The sequence below is a fragment of a genome, unplaced genomic scaffold, assembly GCF_019419815.1.
Source record: "Pyrus x bretschneideri cultivar Hongxiangsu unplaced genomic scaffold, Pyrus_bretschneideri_v1 Contig54, whole genome shotgun sequence".
Taxonomy (NCBI): domain Eukaryota; kingdom Viridiplantae; phylum Streptophyta; class Magnoliopsida; order Rosales; family Rosaceae; genus Pyrus; species Pyrus x bretschneideri.
Window position 1 is genome coordinate 2,132,994 of NW_025999792.1, and position 20,208 is coordinate 2,153,201.

The 20,208-nt window shown below is 36.0% G+C and overlaps 1 protein-coding gene, 1 long non-coding RNA gene and 1 other non-coding gene across 3 annotated transcripts; all 3 read right to left on the reverse strand.

Moving 5' to 3' along the window:
* Positions 1-4,676: 4,676 nt before the first annotated feature.
* Positions 4,677-6,301, reverse strand: LOC103940408 (transcription factor MYB36-like). The gene is made up of 3 exons (XM_009350525.2): positions 6,166-6,301; positions 5,892-6,021; positions 4,677-5,664 (listed from the first exon to the last, which is right to left on the reverse strand). Exons 1-3 carry the CDS (start codon positions 6,299-6,301, stop codon positions 4,770-4,772), a joined length of 1,161 nt encoding a protein of 386 aa, XP_009348800.1. The 3' UTR covers positions 4,677-4,769.
* A 5,809-nt stretch (positions 6,302-12,110) lies between these two features.
* Positions 12,111-12,182, reverse strand: TRNAP-AGG. The gene has a single exon. It is a non-coding gene; the product is annotated as a tRNA-Pro (tRNA).
* A 6,867-nt stretch (positions 12,183-19,049) lies between these two features.
* LOC108866628 lies at positions 19,050-19,520 on the reverse strand. The gene is made up of 2 exons (XR_001952530.2): positions 19,436-19,520; positions 19,050-19,232 (listed from the first exon to the last, which is right to left on the reverse strand). It is a non-coding gene; the product is annotated as an uncharacterized LOC108866628 (long non-coding RNA).
* Positions 19,521-20,208: the final 688 nt, after the last annotated feature.

The window sequence follows — 20,208 nt, forward strand, 5'->3', positions numbered from 1 at the left end:
GGAGTTCTTTCTTCCCTCGTTTCGTTTCCATGTTTATTTTAATTTGCTTTTCAATTGTTATGAACATGTGTAACTAAGTTTTTCTTAGTTAGGGGTGAATTCAAAGCCATGGGCATATGTTTTATATGAATTGATTTCCTCCAGATTTTGTTTCTTGAATTGTGGATGTGATTTACTTAATTGATTTATTGAGAACTTGTTCTTGTGTGTTGATTAAGGATGCATACTTAGTTTTCATGCATGAATTTGATGCTAGGATATAAGGAAATTTCACCTAATCGTTATGACCTTATATTCATAAGTAGTGGAAATCACTAGTCATGATTGTATTAAGTAAATTCTAGGCAAGAGTATCATGCAATTCATAGTTACGAATGCCTAGTCAATGCTTAGGGTTTTTAAAAAGCTTAATGATCTTTGATTGTATCTCTATTATGCAGTTCATGTAGGGAATTTGATAAGAATAATTTGATTGTCGATGCGTATTCCATCCAATTCAATGAAACTAGGAAAATCTGAGAGTTAATTTGTGCTTTTCACAATTCATTTGGGGCATTGTCATTCATGGTTTAAAAGGAATAAAATCTGGAAATCAATTTATGTTACATATGTGCATGTGTGTAGAAGAACCCCCTAACTAGCCTTTTTCCCATTCAATTCACCTAGTTTAGTGCCTAATCTGTTTAATTTACAATCTGTCCATTTTAATTAATTCGTCCAAATCAATTCTCCAATTTATTAAGTGTGTTAGATTAGTTAGAAAAGTGTTTGAATCTGTCCAAATTAGTGTTTTGAGTCTAAATTAGTTAAATTTCGTCCAAATCACCCTTTAGAGTCTAGTTTGAGTCTATTTGAGTGTTTTGGGCTGTTTTGACTCTTTTTAAGTTGTTTTGAGTCATATAGGTCTAGGTAAGTGTTTTAAAGTTTAATTTTGTGTTTTTAAGTCAGTTTAGAGTAGATTAGCATCCCTAGTTAATCCCCGGTTAGAATGATCCCTACTTGCATTTATACTACAATTGTCACAAATAGGGTTTAATTTGTGTGTCAATATAATTTTCACATCAATGGGATGTATATTGGTGACATTCAGAGAAACTGTGGCATTGGAGAAAGCTACACTAGATGATGAAACATGATCTTTATGTAGGGAAGATGCATCTTGAAGATAAAGACTTGTAGTAGAAGTAGACAATGAAGGACTTAGGTTAATAGATGGAGCACAGTGAGGAATGGGAAATTCAAGACTAAAAGGAGAAAATGCAGATATGGTTGAGGAAAGAGATGATGCAGCTTGAATCTTGTGAAATGGAAATTCTGATTCATAAAAGAGGACATGTCTGGAAATATAAATGCACTGAGTAAGGGATCCAAGCATCGATACCCTTTGTGTTGAACACTATACCCCCCAGAAAACACAATGTTTACTCTCTTACTGTCCAATTTAGAAGAGATGTAGGGTTTAAGCCATGGAAAGTAGCTACAACCAAATATTCTCAATCTTAAATAATCTGGAAGAATATGAAATAGAAGTTCCCACAGAGACTGAGAAATACCAAATATAGAAAGTCTATTAATCAAATAGACAGCAGTGGAGAATGCCTCAACCCAAAATTGATGAGGTACCTAAGATTGAACTAACAAAGTCCTTGCAGTTTCAACTAAATATCTGTGTTTACATTCAACATAACCATTTTGTTCAGGGGTATAGGGACAACTGAATTGTTGAAGAATACCACAAGACTTAAGATAAGATTGAAACTGATTTCCAATAAATTCACCCCCTGAGTTAGATCAAACAACTTTGATTTTATTGCCAAGAATGTTTTCTACATAGCATTGAAAATGTACAAAAGTGGAGTACACATCTGCCTTAGACATCAAGGGAAAAAACCAACAATACCTACTGAAATCATCAACAATGAGTAAGTAGTACTTATAACCACTCACTGACAACACAAATAAGGGTTCCTACAAATCACAATGCAACAAATCTAAACATGTTGATGAAATAGAACTAGTACTACCAAATGGAAGTTTATGATTCTTAGCTAAGGCACAATCTATGCAGAAGAAGTCCACTGCATATTTGCCTTGAAATCGTAGTTGAGTAGTAGAGAGTACCTTTTTGAAAATGGCAGAAGAATGATGGTCGATCTTGCTATGCCACACCTTTGCAAAGGCTTTATTACTCACTAATGTAGTAAGAGAAGAGATTGAAGATTGACAAGAGGTAGAGGAGCTTTGAAGAGGAAAGAAACCATCCTTAACTAGTCCCCGCAAAAGCATCATCCCCGTAGTACGATCCTTGACATAGGATCCATCAATATCAAGAGTTAATGAACATTTGCTATCTTTAATAAACTGATAAGCAGAAAGACGATTGTGTTGCATTTGAGGCACATGTAAGACATTGTGCAATTTAAAAGTAGAAAGTGGAGTATGCAGCAAAGAGAGACCAATATGATCAATGGACAGACCTTTACCATCTTCAATATACACTTTATCTTCTCCATGATAAGGACTAGGAGATTGAATGTTGGATATCATTCATAATGTGAGAGGTGGCACCAGAGTTAATTAACTAGGATGGAGTAGAGGGCTTTACAGAATGACGAGCACACGTTGCAGCTAGCTTTGCAGAGGGTACTTTACCAACAATCTTAGGATTCATACAATCATAACAGTTGATAGCCTCATGACTAGTGGAACCACAGATTTGACATTGTACATGATAACTAGAGGGATTGAAAGAACGAGAACCATAAGAATTGCTACGGTGATTGGAGTGATTACCTCTAGAATTGGAATTTGAGCCACAATTGCCACGATTAGGGTAGGTATGACGTCAACTGTTGTAGTTATTGCCTCGATTACCACAGTTATGCTTCAAAAAGGATTATGATTGATGATACTGAGCAGAAAATACTTGTGGTGTAGGAATAAGAGGAGCTTGAGAAGCCTAAGAATACACCAAAAAAGCATGAAATGGTTCTGTGGTAGTGGAGGAGGCAAGTTTCTTTCGCCAAGACATGGACAATTCTTTGGTGAAAAGCAAGCCATGCAATTCATCAAGTGTTGTATTAGAGAGGCGAAGCATAATGGAGTCGATAAATGACTCGTAGTCATCAGGCAAGCTAGCAAACGTAACGGCAATCAAATCACGATCGATGACCGGAATCTAGCAGTAATCAAGGAATCATAAATTTCTTTTATTTGCTGCAGATATTCAGAGATGGACAAATAGCCTTTCTGAAAAGATTGAAGACGAGATCTCAATTGATGAATGTGTGCATCAGAAACACCCCAAAATCCCTACTCTAACTTGATCCACAACTCACGAGATGATGAAACCCCAACCGTAAATGGAATAACTTCCTTAGAGAGCATGGAATTTAACCAAATAAGAAGATTCTGATCTTTAAAGTTCAAAAGCAGGATTGAGAGAACAATCTAGAAGTAGAGTTGAAGGACACAGTTTTATGCCATCAATAACGCCAAGGAGTTTGTAGCGACAGAAAATCAGAGCGAACAATGCATGCCATGGGAGATAATTGGAGCGTTTCAACTTGATCGGCACCATACGGCCAATATTCTGAATCGTAAGAGAAGTGTACAAATTTGAGAAGTTAGGGCTTGAGGAAGATGAAATTGGGGCTAGATTCGGCACCGACTCATGAGAAGAATCCGATGGAGAGGCCATTGATGTAGCTTTACAAGAACACAAATCAGAGAAGCAAAGAGAAAATGGCCGCAAGAATTAGAGAGTGCGAACGGAAAATGGATGGATCGAAGTCGCGGGGAGGCAGAAGGCGATTGATACCATATAGAAGCTTACAGAGAAAGCTTTAGAAAGGAAGAAAACTCTTTGACTGAAAATACATGTATTTCTCATTAAACAATAATTAGTTATACACTTGGTATTTATAGTGTTAACAGAACTAACACTTTACACATGTACCTTTAGTAATACTAACCATTACATTTGAGAATAACAAGTATACAGGGAAGAAAATAACAGTACAACTATATTTGATTACTCTTTATGTTGGCCCCTCCCGTGGGCTCTCTCATGTTGTGCAAGTTTGGCTTTTGCCTAGTTAATGAAAAAAGGTAAAATTACATTTTACCTTAAGTTTGGAGTTAGTTGCAACCTCATACAATATCTTTAAAACGTTTCACTCCCATACAACATCTTTAAAACATTTAAATCTCATACATTAATTATTAATACATCCGTTATTATACTTAATAATTAATGTATGAGATTGAAAAGTTTTAACGAAGTTATATGAGATTGCAATTGACCCCAAACTTGGGGGGGGGGGGGGGGGGTGTGGGTTGGCTGGCGGTGGGGTGTGGATGTAAAACATAATTTACCCTATTTTGTATTATGTCAAGGGCATTCCTTGGAGCCCCGATTCGAGCGTGAACTTAAAACTTCACGTGAATAAAATTGAGCTAGCAAGACAATAAGAACGATATTAACATTATTCTTCACACAAATTTACAAACATGCAGGCTATGATCGATATCAACTAATTAATTCTTGTCTTTGCCGTTATCATCTTTTGACCCCCTGAAAAATTACCATACCCAATTCCCTATTCAATAAAACTGTTTGAACACATCTATAAACCAAATTGTAGACCACATCAATAGTAGTATAACCCACTTGTATTTTTGGTGTTTTGATCTCCTATTAATGATGCAGTCCACAATATGGTCGATAAATGTGGTTCATATAGATTATTCCTCTCTATTATCCGTAACTACATGTTGTAACCTAATTCATAGTCTTGAAACATCCCTTGGGACTGAAGAACAGAAATAGAATCCCAGGAGTTTGAAGACGCAGATTTGGCGTCAAACTCGTTAGCCCACCACTCCAAGCTGTCCTTGGAGACATTGATGTCTTTGAAACAATCAAATTCAGCTATTTGATGATCTTCCTGTTGTGCTGCAAGACCAAAACATTTATTGTTAACAACGTCACCAAATTCACCTTGGAAGCCCGAATTAAGCTGGTGATGATGATCATGAGTTCCGACACTGTTTAACTGCTCTACACCATCGGCTTTTGCCGCCACAATAGTTGAGTCCACTTGATTACTTGTGGAGATGAAAGCACGACAGGGGGCGTCCGAGTATGACATGCCATTCAAAGGATTCTCCAGTTCATCCATATTTTTGTGATTGCATAATTTTGCAAATTCTTGTTGAATTAAGATAGAGGCAGAAGTGAGCTGCAATTGTTCATGGACATCATTGATATTACCCTTCTGCTCTTGAGCTGGTTGAAGAGGACTTGTGAGAGCACGGTGGTGCATCATAGGGTTATTATCATTCATGGAACGGAGGGTCTGTATCATCTTTTCTTGCAAAGGGTGCAACTTGGGCCACAGTGCAGGATTATTATAGAAAGAAAAAGGGTTCTGAAGGCTTTGAAGCTGCATATGGAGTTGAAGTCTTTCAAGGGCTGAACTGCTTAAGGCATGTGTGTTGCCAGCGTCCTTGAGCTGGTGATCCTGACTCTGATCAGACGGAGATTGATTGATATTGGACTGTTTGCGCCTTCCGAGTAACTTTTTCTTCAATCGGGTGTTCCAGTAGTTCTTTATATCATTATCAGTTCTTCCAGGCAATTGGGCAGCAATTATAGACCACCTAAAAGTAAAGGATCGAATATCAACATGTTAGACTCCAAGAAGAAACTAAGAAAACCCTAGGATGTTAGATTAATGATCTGTGTTATTGAATTATTTGATGCGTTGTGCCCTTGCTATCTTGGAGCTTGGAGTATAATCAATTATTTGTATTGGGAAAGTATCATGAACAAGGAAAAAGAGACAACATGTTGAGGTTAAATTTTCTTGGGGGAAATTAAATTATACCTGCTGCCAATACTTATATAGAGGCTGCAGATGGTGTTGTCTTCTTCTTCTGAGAATCCACCATGCTTGATGTTGGGCCTCAAGTAGTTGAGCCATCTCAGCCTGCAACTTTTTCCACATCTTTTGAGCCCTGCAAAAGGTCAAATCAAATGGAGCTTTGAAATAGGTGTGCAACTTTTAAAAAAAAAAATCAAAATAGCTCTAAGAACAAATTATCATACAGATGCGTATATATTAGAGTGTATCAACAATTGCGTCAGTTTTGTGTACGTACCAATTTTCTGAGGAAGAGCAATCCAATTGCCACCAGTACCATGCTCTTCAATATAGGCCTTAAGTCTTGCATCCTCTTCAGGTGACCATGGTCCCTTCTTGACGTTGGCCTTGTCACAGCATGGAGCTCGTCCCATCTCGATCGATCTTTTCTCTTTCTTTCTTGTTTTCCTTTTTAGGATCTTCAAGGAGACTGAGTACCAAAAGAAGGCTGTCGATACTGTTAGGAAATAATTGGGAAGGAAGACAGATTTATAGTTAGGAAGAGTGGATGATGTGATGCTTATGAGGACAGAAAGGTCTTCTCATGCGTACCTCTCCTCACTATTCAACCCCAATTGTCTTCTCTGGCTAGGGTTTCATCATGACCAAAAAAAAGCTAGTTTTGATCAAGGTCTCTCTCTCTCTCTCTTACTTTTTTGGATTAGTTCGATCTTATATAATTAACAATGCACATGCAACTGGACAAAGTACGGCACAGATTTCTTCTTTTTCAATATCAAATCACATTGGTTTTTTTTTGTTGTAGTAATTTATTATTTGAATATGATTAATACAGGGTAATGGTCAGAAGAAGCCTCAATCCCCTTAGTTTGTAATTACTATCCTTTGAAATGTTCCATTCTTAAGCCACCCTAGCACCTACGCAGTCCATTTTCTATTTATTTGTTTTTTCTTTTCATTGCGTAAGAGCAATGTTAGGAAAAAAGATTCGGAACTGAATTTCAAGTGCCAAGATAAACATTTGGAACTGCGCTATAATACATTTGCTTTTTTGGATATACAGTTATATTAAGTATAAAAAGTTGTTGTGGAAAACGTTGCCTGCAATTTTTTTTCAATTTAATACGATAAAATATAAGGTGGCAAAGGTAATTGTGGGATTAAGCCCCATAATCACTGTGATCGAGCCGACTATTATGACCCAAATTGAGTGTAACTTTAGAGAACACCATGTTTCTTGTAAGGTCTCTAGGGTTTGCAATATCAAATGGTAATAATTGGATGGGAATTGTTATTAGCATTCCAAAAATCTCATTCTACACTCCAAACTTTCTATATTAGGAAAGAAAAATACACTTGTGAGGAGTGTAGAATGAGATTTTTGGAGTGCAAATAACACTTCCCTAATTGGATATAAGAGAAAACTGGGAAACCTATTCAACCAAACTGCGCCATAAACTTAAAAATCTGTTTAAATTTATTTTCTAACCAATAACATATAGGGAACTTTAAACTTATAAATTTTGTGTTTAAAGTACTTATAAAGCTTGTAACTCAAATGGTTAATAGCCTCCTTAGCATAGATACTATTGTTTGTTTTTTTTTTTTTTTTTTTTAAATAGTTTTTGTTCTTGCATGTCCTGTGAATGGATTTCTCTCTCCCAATATCACTTGTATAAAAATGGGAAAAAAAATAATTAAGCAAGGAAATTAAGGCCACAATTTCGTCGTTAGCTATCATAATAAAACCCCATCGAGAATTAGAACTGACTAATCCTAAGGCAAAGGTTCGAGAAACTCAACGTCATACGATACAATTCACTTCACAACACAGCCAAAAAAAAAAAGTGTTGCTTGGTGCCCCCCCCCTTTTTCGTCCTACACTAATGCCTCCTTTTGTAAAGGGTCGAGAAACTCAACGTCATACGATACAATTCACTTCACGGCACGGCCAAAAAAAAAAAGTGTCGCTTGGTGTGCCCCCCCCCCCCACCCCTTTTCGTCCTACGCTAATGCCTCCTTTTATATCTAATTTTGTGAGTAGTCACTTGAACTATGGCCTATAGCAGTATTTTCTCCACCTGTTATTTACAAGATATCTCTGCTTCAACTCACATGGATGACAAGTTCGATATCTAATTATAATGACTAACTTATTGTATGACTTAGTCCAAATTCCTCACCCCTTACAGTAGATCATCATTTATAAGGAAAAAAAAAACTTCATATAAAATGCAAAAGGTAGAGTTCATCTTACCGCTTTATGTACTTCCTAAACTAGTTTTGTCCTGCCAGAATTATCTGTCTTTCATGATCTATTTTTTCTGAACTATATCCAATTTGTCTATTTACCTATGATATTCTTTTTGGGACAAATGCTTTCAATGAATTTGAGAATACTGTACTATTGTTTATGCATTACTGCTTCTATATGACTGGTTCCCACTTGATTTGCTAACAAATTGAAGATGCAATAGCAGATTGAAGGTCCTAGAAAAAAACTACTATGCATATCGCTCAGCAACAATTTAGGCATTTCAAACTAGCTGGGTACCACTTAGTAATCATAACAAACGGATTGGATTTCAAAATCTTGCCAAGAAAAATAAGAGTCGCATTTTCAGAGTGACAAAGAAGATAGCGCCTGATTATATCCATCCCGTTTGACTTGTAAGTGACAATTAAGTTTTTTCTTACAACTGGTGTTGGAAAGTCCATGCCCTTGGACTTAAAAAAAAAAAATATATATATATATATATATATATATATATATATAAGATTAATTGTATCATAATTAAGCCAGCTAAAACAGATCTACAAGTTTGAAATTACTTGTGTCATCTCCACCAAAACCCTACACACATCTGCACAAGTACTAGCAAAAAAGCAGAACTACTTAACCCATCTATTTGAACTAAACAAGGGCTTATCTTGACTACCGTGTCCTACTTTTACAAATGGGAAATTACAAATAAGAGGAGAAAGTTCTCTTATAGCATTGATCAAGTGAAACATTCTGCTTGTCTCTTTATTGTTTTCTTATTATTTTTCACTATATATGACGAAAAAAATACTCAAATAAAACCCAGAGTTTGTTACCTAAAGAAAAGACCTAAGATACAAGTTGGATAGGGGCCATACGATTAGTATTATAATAAAAAATAAAAAGTTGTATAGGGATTTCAACCCTTTTTAAAATATACCACTGATTGACCTTTGCTACATATATACTTTAATGTGTTAATGAATTTTGTTAATCAAGGATGAGAAAGAGGGAGGTCGAGAACCCCAACCACGTAGAAATAACAAGAGGAAACTATCAAATTCAAAAAGCAATCCCTCAAAATATTAATTTCTTAATCACCAAATGGACTCGGATCTTTGAGAGAGAGAAAACAAGCTTCTGCTTGTCTTTCTCTAGACTTTAGGATCTTTGCATTGACACTGCAATTTCATCCTCTAGCAAAAACGAAAGAATTAAAAATGAAGAAATAAAGGTCTCATTTCATCATCAAGAAGACCAACCATTTTCGTTAAAACTATTGTAATCGAGCTGGTAAAGGTGGTCCTAATAACAGGATAGACATGGACTCGCACTGCTTATATTAATATGGTATTATTGGTTGGTGCTAGCTAGCTCATTTTATTTTTTTTTAAGTATATTTTGAAATGAATTTGACTAGTTAGATTGGCCCTTCTGCTCTTAGGATTTGGTAGTTAAGATTATATTCGAGTAGATAAAAAAAATAAAGATATTTTGAATGTACAAGGTGAATGATTTTTCATTTGAAGGGATAAAGACAGGAATACTCATTAATATCTAATCTTCTTCAAATGATAAATCGTTTACATCTACTTTCAACATACCTTGAATTTTATAAGTTACTAGCCCTAATCCTTAACTCAACATACCTTGAATGATTTTTATCTCAATATTTCATTTTGAAAACTTCACATTTTTTGCCTTTTCACTGTATATATATGTATAGATAGATACACTTCAATCTAATCCAAGTTACGAGCCCTAAAAGTATTGTCAGTAATGATGTGTAAATGGAGAGCTGCCTCCTCTTTTAGCACTCTTGTTCATGCTCAGATGAGAGAAAAACCAACGTAATCAAATACAGCATCGAGCAGGAGTAACTAACTTGTACATCTTGTTGAAGCGTGTGAAGCCTCTTTTAGCTACCTCCCATTCTATATCTGTAGGTGCAAAAAGGAGAGAGCTTAAACCAGCCTAATCCCGAATTCAATTGGCTCTAACAGAGTAACAATTGTGCATACAAAAGCTCATCCACGCATATTAATTGACTTTTTGTTGGGTAATGAAGATACTGTTATGGGGATTTCTGTTACCGTTGTTCTCGGTGTTCCACATATAATGTCCTCCATATATCGTGAAATATAAAGAAAGTCAAGCTTATCCCTAATTTTTCCAAAGTCAAATCATAATTCTTAATCCAAATAGAGTACAAACAAAAACAATCTACTTGAAAATTTCAATTTATTCAGCAGTTTAAGCATTTGTTATACCATATCTAGTTTCCCCACATGATATGCAACATTTCTCAGAAAATTATATTAACATGTAGAATTATAGTTCGTAAGCCCAAAAGTAATCTAAATATAAAAGATCTTCACTAGCTCCCTAATTCTTAATGTTTGTTGTAGTGGTTACAAAGTCCTATCAGATTCTTAATCATGTCCCTAAACCTATATAAATATTCTTGTAAACCTTTATATATATTTTCAGAATTCTTGTTCTTTTATTTTCGTTATAATTATAATTAAGCAGCTTAATTAGCCAGCAAATGCAACCTTCATTTAGTTTTCTGATAAGGAGGAACAGAAGCATTTGGATACATGCACGAATGTTTTTTTTACAAAAAATTCTTATTTGTTTAGCATTATAATTACCTAACCTTAATTACATTTATACACACACACACACACACACACAAGATATTCTATGATAAATTCATCTAAATTACGGTGAACATACTGCTCTAGTTAATTTGATTGAGTTTATGTTTACTAATGTCTACTTATTAAACATTGGATACTTGTTTATAGGCCTAGAGACACACGTACGTAACCTAGCTAGCATATAAGTTTCAGAAACTCACACAAAGTTCACAGCTTTTATATAATACAAATGATGTCACAAGGTTGACAAATTAGAATGCAAAGGTGGGCTCCCATAATAATAACATAACATCAAATCAAATGTATTTCACTAATCCAACGACATAAAAAGACCATAGATTAACCTTGACAAATGCCTCTTAACTATAAACTATTGAAGCTGTTGTTATCTTTGAGTCCTCCGTGCACTTTATGCAAAATAATGGACGCAGTTGCTGAGCTCATTAGGCTCAAGTCTCTCTGCCCCATCCTTCAAGTCATCAATATATGTCAAACCGTCCTTGTTTTTTTTTTTTTTTCAAATTTGACAACAAAAACTTAACGAGTTTTTCAATTAGTCTTTTTTCAGCACCCAACATATTTTTTCGATTATCCACCCTGTTGGAGTATTCTTACGCACCCGACTTGGTATCAAGGAGTTTTAGTGTCTTGTAGGGCAACATACACACGTTAGTGTTAGGGTTCGACAATATACACACGTTAGTGTTAGGGTTCGACAATATTTGCTCTTTATTTTTATACAAGTATGGACGGAGGGAGGTAAGGCCCAGTGGGGCACATGCCCCCTCTCATCCTTTTTTTTATTTTATAAAAACTCTAAATTATTCAATTAATCATTCCTATTTTTTTTGCTTTGCAGATTATTCAATTAATCATACTAAAATAGTGAAAATCCTCTTTTAGTTTTTAAATGTCCCTCCGTCTTGTATATTTTTCGCATGCACTAATGTTTAAACCTTGTTGAGTTGCATTTATTTGGTTAATTAGTACAAATGAGCATTAGATTGTCAACAATTAAAGACAAAATTAGACAATAGAGTAATAAAATTAGGTATTTTGTAATTAATGCTCAAATTTTTTAAGGTGCCCCTCTTAGTTAAATTTCTGGCTTCGTCCCTGTATACAAGTGATAGTGAAGTAGGAAAGAATCGAAGTCAAGGTCTCAAGTATAGGGTAAAATGTTCATGATACCAACTGAGGTACAATCTCCTTACCTATTTGCTCTTATATTTTGGCTATTTCCATAAATCTTTTCCCGTTTTCCCTCGTATGCAAAAACAAGAAAAAGAAAAGACATGGGGATTCCGAGAATTGAACTCGGGACCTTTCGCTCCCTAAGCGAGCATCCTACCACTGGACTAAATCCCCTGAATTATCTGTTTGTTGTATGAAAAGTTTAAAGGGATCATAGGATGTGGTCCTCCATTTTTGGCAATTAGCTATCACCTCTACAGTGAGCTACAATCCAAAACTTATCAGCCCAAACTAGAGGTAGCAATATTTCATTTCGTTACTGAGTTACTGTAATGCCATTATTGTCTGATTTTGACTTATGCCATTAACCGTTGAGATTTCAGCCTCATTGCTCTTCTGTTGTACTGATTTCGTAACATTACTAAACATGCATGCGCATGCATTTCCATGACTTGGACTTTGAAAACAGAAGGTCATTGGTGTGTGTTTGATGGTGTCACAGAATTTGACCTCGTAGATTTTGTACGTCAGAGAGAATAGAGAATAGAGAGTTGGTAATGGCAAACCCAATTTGACCCATAGCTTAGACTTGATGATATATAGTAAATTTAATCTTTGGCCAAAAAAAAAATATCAATGTCATTTCTTAAACACGAATATAATTATACTCATAAACCAAACTTGGGTGGGTATTGGTAGTTGGTAGTTAGGGACAATACATACACACACACACACACACACACACACACACACACTCTTAGTTAATCTCCTACAATAATTTATGTATGCATGTTTTGCATTGTTTGGTCATGATGTTTGGTAAAGGTTATTGATATCTTTTAGAATTGAGATTGAAGGAATATATACCTATTGCTAAACTTGTTGGTTAAATGCACATATGCGTAAATATGACTCTCTTGCAATCAAGATAGTGTCTTAGTGGCTCACTCGCCTAGTAAAAAAAAATGTATTATTTGTCCGATAGATAGTTACCGTGTGATGGTGACAAGAAAGTACCTCTTCCTTCCAAGAGCATATATCCCAAGTAAAATCTTCTTGAGTCCCATAGTACGAGCTAATATAAAAATTGTCTACAAAACAAAAGGAAAAAAGAAGAAAAAAAAAAAAAAAAAAGGAAGGCGAACAATCATGGGCCACAATAGGTCATATACGAGTTCAACAAATTTTGTTAGTACCAAAAACTTGTGTATCCAATAAAACTTCATTAATAGGAACCGGAAGAGTAGGTAATGCACACTAGACGGCAGAATGGATTGAAGATCAAATCGTAATGTACATGCTATATTTTCAAGTATTGGAGGAGGAGAGACTTGAACTTAGAAACTCTTTCGATTTGGAAGAGAGAAATAACATCAAACTACAATAGCTAACCTGAAAGTTGAAAGCATATTAAATAAGCAATTAAGTAAATATCAATAAGTATATTGGCTTTGTTAAACTTAGAACAACTAGAAATTTACATTAAGAAATCAACGGGAATTCCGAGAATTGAACTCGGAAACTTTGGCTCCCTTAGAGAGCATCCTACCACTGGACTAAATTCCTACGTTACATGTATTTTGTACAGAACGCTTGAAATTGATGATAGGATGTGGTCCTCCATTTAGGCAATCAGCTGCAGTGAGCTACAATCCAATCGTTTTACTAACAGAAACCACTGAATCATCTAATTTCATGTACTCACATTGCCCATGAGAGTGGATCCTGTAAGCCGTATATGTATATTTCCATCTCTACCTAGCACGAGGCATTTTGGGAGCTCATTGGCTTCGGAGTTCATCAGAACTCCAAGGTTAAGCGAGAAGGGGGCAAGAGCATTCCCAGGATGGGTGATCCACTGGGAAGTTCTCGTGTGAGTTCTCAAAAACAAAACCATGAGGGCGTGGTTGGGGCACAAAGTAGACAATATCGTGATACAGTGGGGGCCCAGGTTGGGATGTGACATGGTGCATACAAGAAAATCCTGTTGGTGTACTGGTTTTACACCATCTATGTGAAGACAACTCGAGCGGCAGGTGCACTTTGACTTTGGAAACAGAAAATCATCGGCATGTGTTAGGTATAGGGCAACATTTCTTTCTAGAGGGCCAAAGAGTTGGAAGGAAGTTGATGTTGTCACATATTTGACCCCATAGATTTTGTATACAAGAGAGAAAAAAGATTTGGTAATGCTAAGTCAATCCTTTGTTTTACAACCTTTTCTTCTCATACAAGTAATATTGAGCGTAAGGATTTAAATATCTGATATCGTCTGCACGGATAAATGCATGTTCGTTATCTTTTATTGATAAAGGTGTAAATGCATGTGCATAATTACTTGGATATTGATTTGAACATATCACCTTTTGCGAGATGAGACATGTTTTGCTATAGCTAGTTTGTAGACCCATAGTATAAAGAAATGTTAGGGCCCAAAACTCTCACCTATAAGCTCAATATATCTCAAAGCCCAATCATCATAAAAGCGTCACAAACCAAATTTAAATTCATACAAAAGTGCAGAATCGAGGGGAATATGGATTTACGATCACGCCATGCCGATAAAATCCACCAGTACGTGGGACATCCTTATGTTGCTTGTCAAACTCTAAGAAGGATCCTCCATGCAAAAATCCACAAAGAAGCACTAGAACTGCCTTACAAGAAACAAGTCGTCGATACTAACCCTCTACCAAAACATAAAGGGAAAGAGGTAGTTGCTATGATATCATGCTCTGGTGATAATGATGTATATCAACCATAGAAGAACAATCCCAAACTGCTTGAAGCTATTTGGGAATATTCCAGGAACATGGAAGAGGCATACTGGCGCAAGTACTCAAAGCTACGACACACCATGGCCCCAAACAGAGGGATAGAATGATGAAGATAGAAACATCATGAACCTGGATCAAGGGTTTAATGACGAAGTCTTCACCATCAAGATGCCGAATGAATATATCGCAGGAACTTCACTTAGACAGCAAACATGTCAAAAGATGGCAACCGTAACTTTGTACGACTTTTTCGATATTGAGACTAAGCAGTCAAGCACTACCTTGCCCAAAAGGAGACCAACTGCGGTGCAAGTCATCCAAAGAAACCAAAAGTTCAAATCACTCATTGATGAACTCGAATATGGTCCAGAACCAAGAACGGCCGCTACTAAAGCCCTGATGCACATTTTCGTGGACTGTGGACCTCAATGCTTCGTTGCCCAGCCACGTAGGGCATTCCTGGAAAATAAAAATGTTATTGCCTTCACAGACGAGGATATGGAAGTTGTTTTCCCAGACCATCGGAACTCGTTATACCTTGAAGGCCAAACAATGACGTATTTATTTGGCGAGCTCTAGTTGACAAATGTTCTTCTGTTAACATACTGCCATTAGTAGTACTCATAGTTGCCATTAGCAGTATGCATAGTGGTAAGCATCCTCACCTCAAGAGTGGTAAGATCTCAAATCTATATTAACGGTAGTGCCATGGCGTGGTCAATATTCTAAGAATCAGTAGACAGTGGCCATGACGGTGTCATCACTAATAGAAAAGTCACACATGAGTTGCACCCAAAGTCTCCTTCACAACATCATCCCCATGCATGGCCAGAGATTTGTACGAATCTGGTGCCAATAAAAGTGTTGATGCATAGAATCAGTGAAGGCTTTGGAACAATGTAAAGTGTCAAGTTTGTGACCTTCGCTTGGTTGCTCCAGTCACCTAGTGAGGATAATATGTAAATAGATAAAGATAAGGAAGCAAACACAAGATGTATGCGGTTTACCCTAAGTTTGGTTACGTCCACAGAGTAGAGGAGTTCTCATTAATAGTGAAAGGTTTACACAAATACATAGGTTCAAGCATATCATCATTAGTGAGTTCTAATGACTAGTTTAAGTATAATAATGACATTAGGGATTAATTGTAGGAGAATGGTCTCCTTTTATAGTTGAGGAGAGTCTCCAGCTTTTGTGCGCAGTGGATGTGGGACTCTATGAGCTTTATTATGACATTAACATGTGTCGTGCTGTGATTGGCCTACTAGTTGGAGGGAAACTCTTGTACTTCGGCAAGGGTACCTTAGCATAAACCCCTTAGCGGGTCCTTGAAGGTATGACGTTGACCGGTGCTTGGTAGTTTTGGGATTGGTCAAGTATAGTACAAACAAAAAGGATTATCATGCCCGAGTTGTTGGCAACGACCTAAGGAAAAATCGCAAGTCATGCATAATGAAGAAAAAAAATAGAAGAAAATCACCATGAAGGATGAGAAGATATCACAACGTAGTAGTCCACACAGGAAAGCCTCCGTCAAACTTGCCTAGCTTATGCACGCACATATACATTAATTGAAAAAAAACATGCCAATATTTGCCCATGATAAATTTCCATGCCTAGGATCACTTGCACACGCACATGAAATCTCACATATACATACATGCATAGAGAAAGTAAAAGAAAGGAAACAATCACAAATCCTATGCAACGCTATCTGTGGAAAGGTCTATATTTCCTACAACAAGGTGGTGGAAAATATTTTCCACATCTTCCAGAGTCGGAATGAACTCTTCCCAAGCACAAACAAATTTATAAGTTTCTGTGCTCGATCTTCTAACTATATGGCAAAGAAACTCAAGTTTGCCGCGAAGAAGCTCAGTTCGCCAATCCCGTAGCTTCACCAAAGGATAGCCGAAAATCGACCGATCTCAATGCAACATCTTGATATGCATTTCAAATTGATAAAAGCAACAGAGTTTAGGGCAGGCTCCTCGTCCTTAAAAGCCTAGTTAAACAATCAAGAGGTGGTGGCGGCCTCCCTCTTTATAGCCTCTCCTCGGTGCAAAATAGGTTGTCCACCACATGAAAACATTCTAGAGGGTCTGAAGCCAAAATTCCCCAACCTATGCAAATCAATGAGGGAAAATGAGTTTAAGTAAAAGCACGCGAATCTAGTTTCAAAAGACAAGCTAACGCATCAAAGAGAAAGTAAAGACCCCTAGAAATTCCAACATGCACATGTCAAAGATTTTCAATTTTTTGTGCAAGAAGCTTTTCCACAACCATGCTATCATACAGTACCTATTTTTCCCTTTTATAGACCATGCCAACAATAAGTTTAATTGAATAGATGTATCTAGGGAAAATTCACTTTGCTGTTTGGCCAATTTATACCTCCCTCCAATGAATATTCTCTTTATAGTGTTTTGTTTTTATTCAATTCCAATATAGCAACAAAGCAACTTTTAACGAAAAAGGGAAAACATGTTATATAGATGTCAATGTCAAAATCATGCTAATTACAATCAAGCGATCATGCCAAGCTAGTTGATATATCGAAATAAACCTAATTACTTGAAGAGCATCACTGAGCAATCAAGCTAAGTTCCAAAGTCAGCAATCACAAAGTATGTTTTGAAAGTTTGGGCCAAGGAGCCTAATATTAGGGCCCAAAAATATCACCTACAAGCCCAACATCTTGCAAAGCTCAATCAGCGAAGCTTAAATTCATGAAAAGGTGTGGAACGAGGGGTATGTGGATTTATAATCACACCATGCCAATAAAATAATAATTATATAAATTGGACATTTTGTATAACCGTGCCAAGCCCATGCAAATTCATGCACATTTATCATGCCAATCTATGATTACGACACTAAAGTTTTAATTAAATCCCATCAACCATGAGCTACAAGCTAAAATGGGCCCAAGCAGCATGTCGAGATTTGCCAAGTGGATCGTGGTGTGGATGGTTAGAAGTTTATTAGGCCCTACGTGGAGCTAAGATTGTGGAAGACTTTGGGCTGCTTGGGAGCACTCGAAGTCCAAGACCATGATCCTTGGTTTCACGTGGATAAGTTTGAGACATAACAGACCAAGTTTCAACGTGGAATATGAGAATAAGTCCCTTGTTAATGACTTAAAAAGAACTGATGCCACTTTCCTTGCAAACTAATGTGATAAATAATAGCACTCAAATTAAACCCTCTTTTTGACAATTGTAGTAAAGATATAAGTAGGGATCGTTCTAGGCCCGGGATTTGGAGGGATTGCTAATCTAATAAAAACTGACTCAAAGATACAATTATATACTTAAAAGCACTTAAACAAACTCAAAGACTCTTAACTAAACCTATATGACTCAAAATAAACTCAAAATACTCTGAACAACACAAAACAATCAAAAAGACTCAAACTAGACTCTAGGACTTAATTTGGACGAAAATAGAATTGGTTTTGACTCAAAATACTTAAAAACATTCAATAGGACAGATCTGAAACAAGTAAGTAAAGGGGATTGGGTTTTTGATGAAATTAAAATAAAAACAAGTAACTAAAAGACTTAAGCAAGGGTTGGATAAATTTGGGAAAAACTATGGATGATTAGCTAGCTAAAGGATTCTTTTCCACACATGTTACATTTAAACATAAATTGATTTCCAGTTGCTTTTTCGATAAACCATGAACCTCAACACCCCAAATTAACAGTGACATCACTAATTAACCCTCAAATTTTCCTTTAGTTATTGGATTGAATGACATCATACGACAACCCAAAGCATTCTTCAAAAGTTCCCTACATGACATCATAATAGAGATACAATCAAAGATCATTACGTTCTATGAAAATCATAAGTATTGACAAAGCACTTGTAACTATGACATCATGATACTCATGCTAGGAATTTACTTAACATGATTGTGAAAACAACCTTAACTACTTGTGAATATAAGCTTGTAATGATTATGTGAAACTCCCTTATATTCTAGCACCAAATTCAAGCATGCACATTAAGGCCTCGTTTGGCAGCTCAGACTGTACTGACTATTTCTGTCGGATAGGATAAATAGCCACCGGATAGTACTGACTAAATTAGTCAGGCGTTTGTGCAATATCAGACTAATGACCGTATTATTTATACTGTGTTTGGTATTGAACCGGATAGGACAAGGGAAAAAATTTTGACAAACCTTCGTATTCAAAATATTTTCCAATAACATAAAAGAAGGTTCACAAAATACAACTACAGTCATTACGTTATATAGATTAATCCAACCACATATCCAAGTTCATAAAATATATAAATGCAAGTTGGTTTCAGTAAGAAACAGTTTGTCCAGATAGCCAAAATATATGCATGCTGCTGCTTTGCAAACTCTTCCCTCTGCTTTGCTTTCTCCTTAAACACCAACAAACACAGGGAGCATCAACAAAACAAATATTTCCTGCAATCATAAAGGCCAGATGCATTAATGTTGCAAACACTAAGTCCAAACAACCAATAAGAGAAATTTAACCAACAAAACCAAGACAACCCCACTAAAAATCTGATAAATGCAATGAATAAAATAACTAAAAAAGCAAGGAACAAGATTTGAAAGCCTAACAAGACAAACAACAAAACAAAGACAAAGCTTCAGTTACAAACCACTGAAGTACGTGCCATGGAAGGATCAACACACCACTGAAGTGAAACCAGCCAGCGTTTCCTTCACAGAAGCTTAAAGCTTCTGTTACAAACAAAAAAATGAACCAAGACATTGTGTTATTCTCAGTTAACATATAAAACTTATGAGAAAATACTACCACAAAAAACACAACAATTTTGTACAAGCATCAAATACAAGATATTCCATATAACATACTAAGTCCCCAACATATGCAACCTAACGACTCTAACATGTAAACAGATACCATATAACACACTTTAATCACTTCCTTTTTGCCCAAATTATCTCTTCTTCTATTTAACCGCCCTTGACAATCTTGCAGCTTGCCCATCAAGTACAGAGTAACCTTCAGTTCTTGCCCATCAAGTACAGAGTAACCTTTAGAGTTAATCATCTGCACAAATTTTATATGATATCCCATTTGCCCATTACAAATCTTGTTCACCTGAGCATTTCAGTTCAAATTTTTTTACCATTAACGTTTGACCACTCCTTTAATAACTCAATTATTTTAACATCATCATATCAACAATAAACACATAACAGCTAAATCAAAGCAAACGTTCACCATGCATTAGTCACTCAACAAAAAATCGAAAGACAAAATCTTGAAAATTCAACTAAATCAACAAACTCTAACAATTCTCGTGCCAAAATTCGACCCCAACAACAAACCCTAAAATTCAAAAATTCTAATTAAAACACAAAATTACATAATCAATTGCATAATTACAGAGAAAACAATAACTAG

Bases quoted from the DNA above. Each gene is read 5' to 3' on its own strand.
- LOC103940408 (XM_009350525.2), bottom strand. From the start codon at position 6,301: ATGGGACGAGCTCCATGCTGTGACAAGGCCAACGTCAAGAAGGGACCA. The intron at 6,022-6,165 runs GTACGTACACAA...GACCTTTTGCAG, and splicing joins TGCTCTTCCTCAGAAAATTG to GGCTCAAAAGATGTGGAAAA. The intron at 5,665-5,891 runs GTATAATTTAAT...CTTTACTTTTAG, and splicing joins TATATAAGTATTGGCAGCAG to GTGGTCTATAATTGCTGCCC.